Genomic DNA, 9,356 nt, shown 5'->3' with positions numbered 1-9,356 from the left:
CTTCACATATTATTTTGTTTTTTTTAGTAAAGCTTACTTTCATACTCCCATATCTAAATTCTCAAATCCACCACCACTGCGATAAAGTATCATCTAGTCAAAAATAAAAGCCATATTACTCTAGACATACTCTTATTTCAATATAGGCCCAATCACTTCATCTTAAAAAAAAAAAGTTACTATAATGTTAAGTAAAAAATCTAAAAATAATTTTAATTCAGGTTAAATTAATTTATGTTCAGCGAAAATTAAATTTAAATTCAGCAAAAATAATTTCGTATTGAGTAATCCGTGTGAGGTCGGTCCGAATATCCAACTACCCAAGCCCGTCTGAAACCTGAAAGGTAGTCGGCTAATCTCGCGCTCTCTCTTTCTCTTTTTTTCGGAAGAAATACATTTTGCTGAATTGCGCTCGTTTTCAGCGCAAGCAGCACCATCTTCATCATTCTTCCATTACCGAGTAACAATTGATTAAAAGAAGGTAATTACATTAGCCCTCTTCTTCTGGAATTCCATGATTCTTGAGTTGACTCGGAACTGAGTTGAGTGAAATCGAAGCATCAATGAGTAGCAACTCGGAAGTTGAATCTACAAACGCTCCAAGTGGAGCACCACCAATACAAAAACCCCAAATACAAACCATTCACCTTCCTACCGCTGAAGAAGTTCATGGCCAAGACATCTGGAATAACTGCGCTGTTCGCAGTGTCGTCAGTGGTGTAATGGGTACAATTCTTAAATTTCATATCTTTAATTTTTGTTTATAATATTTGGATTTTATGGCATTTTGGGATTGTTTTGTTTTTTGCTTTTAGTATTTGATCAGTTATTTATTGGGAAGTTAATTTCTTTGGGTTTTTAATGGTAATGCACACCAGGTGTATGATGAAATTCTTGAACCAAATTTGGCAAATTTGTCAATCTCATGTTTCATTTTTGACACTGTTTGTTCCAATGGCTAATTTTGTATTGAGATTTTAATGATATGAGTTACAGAGTATGTGATATAGTAAAAATGATTCAATTGCAGTGATTTTGTTACTATGGAATAATATGGTAGATGAGTGGAAACAAATGATTATGTTAGGATATTAGTTTGTGAAAAAACACTGATTTTGTTATCATTTTCATCTGATATAAAAGTATATTATCTCAATGTCTCAATCTAAAATGATAGCAATGGTATTTAAGTGGTTATTTGAAATGTAATGTATGAGAAGAATGATAGTGAACAACATTCTGCTTTCCTTTTAGTTTATGTATTTAGTCCATAGTTTTGTAGCCACTTCACACTTAAGCTCTCTTGAATCTTATGGTGTTGTTGCTCTTTTTGGAAATTTTGTAGGAGGTGGGCTTGGGGTGATGATGGGGATATTTTTTGCGGCATTGGATAATCCCATCATGCAAGATACAATGACAGCTAGGCAGCAAATTGCTTATACAGCAAAACAGATGGGTCAAAGGAGTTGGGGTAATTGCAAGACATTTGCATTGATGGGCTGTGTTTTCTCAGCTGCGGAATGTGTTGTTGAAAAGGTACTTTATTATCCGAGAATAAATCATGAGTGACTTTTACATGCAAATGTATTAGAGACTAATTATTGCTTTGACTGAAGTATCGAGCGAAACATGACACCACAAATACAGTGATCGCTGGATGTGTTACTGGAGGTGCAATTTCGGCAAAAGGTTTGATATCAACATTTATCTTCTTTATGTATGCATGATGGTTTGATTCATGCAGTGACATGTTTGATCAAATTTATTATATTAGATTTATCTGAGCTTAGGTTCTAACCTTGATTGTTATTTTTATGTGGGGCTCTTGCAGCACAACAACTTCTTTGTTACTTGTATCATTCTTTTTTATTTGACCAAAAAGACAAGTGTTTGGACTTGGTCCACCAATAGTATAGTTCTTGTGTAAACGTTCATACTTCCTTCGTTTCTTTATAGTTGCAACACACATTTTATTACGGTATTTCTGGTATTTAAGAAAAGTAGACCTCACATGATATAATACACTTAAAATGGGGTTAAGATGTTGTTAGGAGTATAATCAAGTGGGCCATGACTTTAAATAAAGGTAACAGTATAATTTCCACCATTAAAACCTTCCTTTTATAGTTTACATGTTAGAATTTGTGAGTGCACATAGCGGAAGCAGATGTAGCGATTGATAAAATAATTAGGAGAAAGATAAAAGCAAGATAAACGTGGGAAAAATGATCAATAGAGGCAAAAAAAAAACTTCACGACGACGAGCACCCAAAATAATCCACTATATGAAAATAGGAGAGTACAAGAACGGATGAGTAGTATAAGAGAACTCTCACTATAAGAACTCATAAAGGAGAAGTGCTAAGATAAGAATAGTGGATTCGTAGAGAGGTGTATGGTACAAGGAGGTGTAGTATGTAGGACTATTAAAAAAAAAAAAAAGGTGTAGTATGTAGGAAGACTAGTGTGTATGGTATATCTTCTTATGTGTAGGTCTTCAATGCCCATGACTCAAATTCATATTTGTAGATGAAACTTAGAAGAAATGGCCGAAAGATTCTAGAAATTTTTTCATTATTCTTGTATTCTTGTATCCATGATATTGTAGAAAATTCACGAACGATGTATTATATTCTAATTGCTTCCCATGTCATTGCTCTAGAACGTTCAAGTAGGTTATTATTATAGAGAAATCATGAGCAAGTAATGATCTTGCTATCATTTTAGAAGCTTCTAGAATATACACAATACTCTACCAAAATAATGCGCCTACATAATTTGGGCCATACCTAACATATTGCAACTATTGTGACATTACCATTTTAGGGAAGTGTTACATCTATAAAGAAACGGAAGAAGTATTTTATAATGTGTATTTCATTGTTTCATGATTTGGAAGGAGTACATACTTCATAAAACTATCAAACAAGTTCCCCTATGAGGCTCATGCGTCATGCCATGAAAAAACAGTACAAAAACTTGTTCGAAGGTTCTAGATGATTTCTTAGGTGCCTGATTACCCATAACATAAAATTGATAAATATTTTTACCTGATGCTATGGAGAGTCCCCACCCTAGTATATGCTGGGTCCAACTTTTTAACCCCACCTGCAGGAACCTGAGGCTGGATGCTGCCATTAAGAGACATGGTTTCAGTGCTCAAGTGGCATTTAAATGAGTCCCTTTCTTCTCAGCCCCCCCTTCCGCGGTCCCTTATGTAGATGCCATTATATTTTTTACTTTGATTTCACTGAGTTTAGTTGTATGTTTGTTGGGTTCAGTGTGTTCTTAGTTTTTCTAAGATAGGTGATACTTTCCATATTTTCTATTATAATAATCATTCATTCATTCTTCCTCAATCTTATACTAGTTGTATATTTGTTGGGTTCAGTGTGTTCTTAGTTTTTCTAAGATATGTGATACATATTTTCTATTATAGTATCATTCCACCTCCATCTTACACTCACTACTTTTATAGTTTTATGTAACAAGCCCCTTTATTAGACTTGATTCTCTTAAATATTGGGTAACATGGTATACACTTGATTTCCCAGACTTGCTATAAGGAATCCTACTTAGATTCTTGTTGTTGCTGGTCCTCTCAGTTCTCTGTTGTGTGGCTGGGATTTATATAAGAAGAAGGGGGAGGGGGGGAAGAGTCCAATGAAGAGTTGATTGTAGGAGGAAAGAAATGATCCAGCAAAGAGGTTATGCGATTTATGATTGTACTTGTAATTTTCTCAGTTCACATACTAATGATGTCTTCCGTTGTAATTATTACTGCTCTAAGTTTTTTTTTGTTTTCACTGGAGTACGCTCAATCTATCGAATACCAGATGATGTAGTTGTGTCTTGGTAGAAATCGTTATATGCACCCGGGTGTAAGGTGCAACCAAGGGTATTATTTGCTCATTTCGATGATAATTACTCATTTATCATCAAATGAACAAATAAGTATCCAAGTATCCTTGGGTGTACTGTATTCCTGGGTGTATATAACAATCTCTCGTGTCTTGGTATGATTTTAATTTTTGTTTTGTAACTTACCCTTGCCATGTATATTTTAGGTGGTCCTCAAGCTGCTTGCATTGGTTGTGCTGGCTTTGCTGCATTTTCAGTTGCCATAGAGAAGGTGATGGAGAGATATGAATGATTAAACATCATGTTGCTGAGCAATATGCATCAGATTGCTCTGTACTAGAGGGCTAATGCCTGGTTAGGTAGTTGCCGATTTCTGTAGTTTGCTATGCATCTTAGCCTGAATGTTCTCTTTAAATCATTAACATATATTACTTCATAATTCCTATAATTTCTCAGCATATTTTTAATGTTACACTAAATTAAATTAGTGGCATACCAATTTTATTTTCTGGAAGAAGGTATTGCCCTAAGTATTTGCTTGTGACATTGTATTAGTACAACTGAAATAAAATTTCTTGAATGCTCACCATATTAAATCATATTCTTCAAGCATGCAAATGCGGTAACTTATCGACATTGCAAATTGAAGCACAAAAAGAATCAAGCAAAAGGACAAGTGATGTTGGTGCAAGTTTAGGTAATAGAAATGTAACAACTGCCTTGAAGAATATGGGAGTTACCATGATCTATTTGCATTTGGTAAAAGCACAAGTGATGTATGTACTCAGTACTCCAAAGACTACCATATTCCCACATGTCACATTTGCTGCTATTCGCCTACTCGGGGCAAAAAAATAAATATCTAGTAGAATTTGAGTGATGTGCATAGCTAACGACACTTTACATACAATTGACAATTTGACATGAACACTTACTCATTACTCCGTACACTCTAGTTATTTACCTAACTACCCTTACTCATATTTCTCCGATAAAAATGTATTTTGCCTTATTAATTTTATCCCAGTTATACCACCTCCCCGGAAAAAATAACTTGCATTTCTATCCCTATCTTCACCTCCTAATCACCTTCTAAGTGAACTAACAAACAAGTTCGAAACAACCACACTCTTAATACTCATCCCGTCGATAATGTCCGACGATAAATTGGTATGCGTCACCGGCGGTAGCGGCTACATTGGGTCACAGCTAGTCTCTCTCCTTCTCTCTCGCAATTACACTGTTCACGCCACTGTCAAAGACCTCAGTTCCGTTTTCTCTCTCCTCTTCTTCATCACTCAATTTCATCAACTCTTGAATTTCGTCAATTAACACTAGATTTTTGTTTGATTTTCAGATGATGAGAAGGAAACGAAGCATCTAGAAGCTCTAGAAGGCGCTGAATCTCGTCTCCGATTGTTCCAAATCGATCTTCTCGATTATGATTCCATTGTCGCCGCCGTCTCTGGTGTCTCCGGCGTTTTTCACCTTGCCTCCCCGTGTATTGTCGATCAAGTTCATGATCCTGAGGTTTTGATTTTGATTTTCCTTTTTTTTTTTTTTGTTTCATTTTATTGATATTTGATTAAATACTTATGAATTGGAAAAATTTGAGTGATAAACAGACGCAATTGCTTAATCCAGCAATTAAAGGGACGAATAATGTACTGAAAGCTGCGAAAGCGGCAGGTGTAAAGCGTGTGGTTTTGACTTCTTCTGTTTCTGCAATTACGCCGAGTCCGAATTGGCCTGCTGATGTTGTTAAGGGAGAAGATTGCTGGACTGATGTTGAGTTTTGTAAGCAGAATGAGGTAATTTATTTAATTTTAATAATAGTTGTTAAATTTGTTCAATTCAAATGATTTGTTGCTTTTATGGTGTGTTAATGCTACTTATAGTTAAGTTAGTTGTTCAATTATATTATAATTGCGGATTTGGACTTTATGATGACCGTCTTTCCGGTCATGTAAGCTCAATGGTTGCTTTGAAATTTATGGTCAGAGTTGTTAAGATAGTTCAAGGGTTTACAATGATGTTATTTCAGTTTGATTATGCAAATTATATGCGTTTACATGGTATAAAGTATAAATTATTGTTAGACTATAGGTCATTTTGTTGTGTTAATGCAATATTGTTTGTGAATTTAAAATCAAAACAAAATTGATCCAATGTAAATGAAATTTTGGTATCTGTGAAAGTGGTTATTGATTAAATGGATCTGTTGGAGTTTTAGATTTTAAAAATGTTGTAAAAAACATTGAGCAATGCTTAAATGAAAATTGCGGGTCTGGTTTTAAGATTTGAGTATCTAGGTTGTTAAGGTGATTCTTCTACTCAAGAGTCAAGTCTACTGGTTATTCTATTTTGTTATAACATCTCTTAGTTTTGGATATATGTTTACTTTCGACTGCAACAGAACATGTCTTTATTGGTTCTTGGCGGTGTTGTGCACTTGTGCTAACAAAAATTGATTTCTTGTTCTAGTTGTGGTATCCACTTTCCAAGACATTGGCTGAAAAAGCAGCTTGGGAGTTTGCTAAGGAGAATGGCTTGGACATGGTGGTGGTAAATCCTGGCACTGTAATGGGGCCAATTCTCCCACCCACGTTAAATGCAAGTATGCTAATGATACTACGCCTTCTTCAGGGTAATGATATCTATCTGACCAGATTTTACATGTAACTCACCAGCTTTATATCTTCTAATTTTCCCTTCATATTTGACCAACTCGACAATCTCTATTGATTAATGTTTATCTTGAGTAGTGACCTTCACAAATCATGCCTCTGGCCTGATTTAGGTTCAATTGTTATATTAAGTGTGAATGCGAGGTTGTGAATCGTGTAGCGACACGATTTCTGTTTTATGAAGAATTAATGTTGTATACACCTAGCTAGACCCTGCACTGCTGGGATGTTACGTGAGGTTGTTTTGGATTTGAAAACCATTAGAAATTCAAACTTAGGTTTGCTTGTAAGTCAACATTAAGGACAATAATTAGTAAGGAAGCATCTAAATCTGCTTGTGTTTCAAGTATCCTTCTCACAGATTAAGGACCCCTAAGTTTAGGAAAAGAGAAGGTCAATTATAAAGTGTTTTTTATTATTCTTTTTTAAAAATATATACATTTTATAATAATTATTATTAAGAATAGAACTCTTTGTTCTAGTTATTGCATCCACTTCTGAGTCATTGGAAGTAAAAAGGAACATAAGAGTTTGCTGAAGAGAATGGTTTGAACGTGGTTGCGGTTAACCTTGGGACTGTAATGGGGCCTGTTCTCTCACCCATGTGAAAATGTGAAATACAAACAGTGTAGTGCTTCTTCACTATATTCAGGGTAATAATTGCTAGATATTTTCAAAATCTTACATATAGTTTAGGCCTATGTTGTCTTCCAGCTTTTTCTTCATATTTGATTATTTGACAGTCATCTTTCAGTAATTTTTACATCCCTTGAAAATTGAAAATGATGGATCAGATACAGCATCTCTCTAAATCGCACACACACGCACGCACGCGCGCACGCACACACACACATATATATTTCTATTGATGTTCAATACAGAGTAGTACTCCATACCCCTATAAAGGTGATTTAAACACACATATATATTTCTATTGATGTTCAATACAGAGTAGTACTCCATACCCCTATAAAGGTGATTGAAACACACATATATATTTCTATTGATGTTCAATACAGAGTAGTACTCCATACCCCTATAAAGGTGATTGAAACAACTGCTTTGTAGTTTAAAGCTTAAGGTGCCCTGGTTTATACATTGTCTTTTAGTTTTACAATATTGACTTGGGAGAGATTCTTCCGCATCAGTCTTCTCACAATTTTCCAAGTATAATTTGTTTTGTTATGATCTATGGAGTACAAAATGAAACTAATCGAAAATTTTAGTCCACCTAGCTTGTCTTTTTAAAATAAACTCTGCAAAAGTAATGAGGGAAAATGATTCAAATCTGCTTGCATTTCAGTTCATACATACTCCATTTACAGTCAAGATACTTTTTTTTTGGTGTTTCCAAATTGCAGGCTGCACTGAAACATATGAAAATTTCTTTATGGGATCTGTTCATGTTAAGGATGTGGCCCTGGCACACCTTTTAGTATATGAAAACAAGTCTGCTACTGGAAGACACTTGTGCGTGGAAGCTATATCACACTATGGTGACTTTGCTGCCAAAGTGGCAGAGCTATTACCGGAGTATAATGTGCCAAGGTAATTTGCTATACTATCATTAAAGTAACTTGTTTACTGTATCTTTTCAACTGTCAGGCAAGCATTATTGTACTAAATTTTTTGATAATAATCTAGGTCTTGACGGTCTGGGATTGCAACCTGAGTTTGTAATCTTTGCATCGCAAGTTTGTAATATTACAACTATCTGGAGCTTTACCTATTAGTACCTAGCAGTTGCTTAACATCATGGCCCCTTTTGGCCTTTTCTTTATCATGAGATTTAAAATTTAGGCCTCAATCCCTCTTCCATCTGTACAGGTTGCCAAGAGATACACAGCCGGGGCTGTTGAGGGCCAAAGATGCATCAAAGAAATTGATTGATTTAGGTCTTCAATTCATACCAATGGAGCAAATAATCAAGGAGTCTGTTGAGAGCTTAAAGAGCAAAGGATATTTATCGTGAACATGCTTTTTAGAGTCTTTCCTTATTAGACCTAAGATCAGAAGCTATGTCTTAATAAGCCATGCAGTTTACAGCCAAGTGTTCGTATACTGTAATATGATTTTGTACTAGGTGTTCTAGCAACCCTAGATTGAACTAGAACTTGTATTGGGCCTTAACATTTGAGATTTCAACTCATAAGGAATAAATATATGACTATTGTGGCCATATAGCTTCATCAAATAATTCTGATGCCGATCTGTCTCTACGCTATGTTCTCTGCTTCGTTTTTATTTTTTTTTGGTGCAAATGTTCTCCGCTTCATCAGATACCTGCTGTGTATTTTTTATTCTATCTTATGCAGAACAGTAGCATAAGCTGTATGTATTGTAAGCATACAGCTTCATCGAGTAATTCTGCTGCCTGATCTGTCTCTATGCTCTGCTCTCTGTTTCATCATTAGCTGTGTATATAATTTATTCTATCTTATATAGAACAGTAGCATAAGAGTTCTCCATTACTCCTTGAAGCCAATATCGGTGATATGTATAAGTGTGCAACATTCCCAGTGTTTATTAGAAGGTACAGGCTGTTCTTTGCTATGAGATAGTGCATTCAGTTTTGGAAATAGATTTTCCGAGAATAACATCTCACTATCTCAACAATTGCACTACTGTGAAATAGTGTTATTTTAAGACTTAACTAAGATATTAGCTTTCCTGAAAGAGGGTCTCAATCAGGAAAGAGGAGGTATGCTCTTATTTGGTATATAAAATATTGTAAATGACGTGTTATTGTTCTCTTGTTGAAAATAGATACGATTCTTGTGAAGAAGATAGTGGACCATTACATTTCAT

At 35.0% G+C, this 9,356-nt stretch overlaps 2 protein-coding genes across 2 annotated transcripts; both read left to right on the top strand.

Annotated features, from left to right (window-relative positions):
- The first annotated feature begins 314 nt into the window (after positions 1–314).
- Positions 315–4,449, top strand: LOC145619712 (mitochondrial import inner membrane translocase subunit TIM22-4-like). The gene is made up of 4 exons (XM_081674418.1): positions 315–726; positions 1,346–1,536; positions 1,617–1,689; positions 4,068–4,449. The coding sequence occupies exons 1-4, from the start codon at positions 564–566 to the stop codon at positions 4,151–4,153; spliced, it is 513 nt and encodes a 170-aa protein (XP_081530544.1). The 5' UTR covers positions 315–563; the 3' UTR covers positions 4,154–4,449.
- A 470-nt stretch (positions 4,450–4,919) lies between these two features.
- On the top strand, positions 4,920–8,727 carry LOC145619707 (cinnamoyl-CoA reductase 1-like). The gene is made up of 6 exons (XM_081674414.1): positions 4,920–5,128; positions 5,219–5,391; positions 5,487–5,672; positions 6,346–6,508; positions 7,910–8,096; positions 8,376–8,727. The coding sequence occupies exons 1-6, from the start codon at positions 5,014–5,016 to the stop codon at positions 8,518–8,520; spliced, it is 969 nt and encodes a 322-aa protein (XP_081530540.1). The 5' UTR covers positions 4,920–5,013; the 3' UTR covers positions 8,521–8,727.
- The last annotated feature ends 629 nt before the right edge of the window (positions 8,728–9,356 follow it).

This window comes from Chenopodium album, chromosome 3 (genome assembly GCF_948465745.1).
Source record: "Chenopodium album chromosome 3, dcCheAlbu1.1, whole genome shotgun sequence".
In the NCBI taxonomy this organism is placed as follows: Eukaryota; Viridiplantae; Streptophyta; class Magnoliopsida; order Caryophyllales; family Amaranthaceae; genus Chenopodium; species Chenopodium album.
This window is presented reverse-complemented; position numbering and strand designations above follow the sequence as displayed.

Excerpts from the sequence above, each read along its gene's own strand:
- LOC145619712 (XM_081674418.1), top strand. The coding sequence starts at position 564 with ATGAGTAGCAACTCGGAAGTTGAATCTACAAACGCTCCAAGTGGAGCA. Across the intron at positions 727-1,345 it reads TGTCGTCAGTGGTGTAATGG|GAGGTGGGCTTGGGGTGATG; the intron begins GTACAATTCTTA and ends GAAATTTTGTAG. Across the intron at positions 1,690-4,067 it reads AGGTGCAATTTCGGCAAAAG|GTGGTCCTCAAGCTGCTTGC; the intron begins GTTTGATATCAA and ends TGTATATTTTAG.
- LOC145619707 (XM_081674414.1), top strand. The coding sequence starts at position 5,014 with ATGTCCGACGATAAATTGGTATGCGTCACCGGCGGTAGCGGCTACATT. Across the intron at positions 5,129-5,218 it reads CGCCACTGTCAAAGACCTCA|ATGATGAGAAGGAAACGAAG; the intron begins GTTCCGTTTTCT and ends TTTGATTTTCAG. Across the intron at positions 5,673-6,345 it reads AGTTTTGTAAGCAGAATGAG|TTGTGGTATCCACTTTCCAA; the intron begins GTAATTTATTTA and ends TTCTTGTTCTAG.